This window comes from Tupaia chinensis, unplaced genomic scaffold (genome assembly GCF_000334495.1).
Source record: "Tupaia chinensis unplaced genomic scaffold, TupChi_1.0 Scaffold139218_1, whole genome shotgun sequence".
NCBI classification, from domain to species: domain Eukaryota; kingdom Metazoa; phylum Chordata; class Mammalia; order Scandentia; family Tupaiidae; genus Tupaia; species Tupaia belangeri.
Genome location: NW_006199107.1, coordinates 936,739 through 937,101, shown reverse-complemented (window position 1 = coordinate 937,101; position 363 = coordinate 936,739). Strand labels below are relative to the sequence as shown.

At 54.5% G+C, this 363-nt stretch overlaps 1 protein-coding gene across 1 annotated transcript in view; it reads right to left on the bottom strand.

Annotated features, from left to right (window-relative positions):
- TIGIT (T cell immunoreceptor with Ig and ITIM domains) overlaps window positions 1-363 on the bottom strand; it is a 17,807-nt gene that overhangs the window by 15,333 nt on the left and 2,111 nt on the right. Inside the window, 1 exon segment of the mRNA XM_006161829.3 lies at window positions 233-363. This exon segment is cut by the window's right edge and continues 20 nt beyond it. Coding sequence (XP_006161891.2) covers window positions 233-363 — 131 coding nt within the window.

Sequence of the window (363 nt, the reverse complement as noted above, 5' to 3'; positions counted from 1 at the left end):
AATTAGGGGGGATGGCCACACCGCAATCCCTTCTCCTCCATTCTCATCCTGGGATCTTGGGCACGCACGGACACACACCTGGCATGAGTTTCAAGCCACCAGGTCTGGGATTCAAACCATAGTTGGCCCTGTGGGGTCCAGCAACATAACCACTATGCCACCTGTTGGCCCTAGGATGGCATTTTCTATGCTAGCAAAAGCGTCCTCAGCCACCCTTCTCCAGAGGGAATACCTGAGTTTCCTAGGATCTCCAGAAAGATCTTCCCCTTGTAAATCCCATCGGGGTAGGTATGGTAGGTGCAGAAGTACTCCCCTGTGTCGTTCATGGTCAGCGACTGAAAGGTGAGGCCCAGGCTGGGGCCC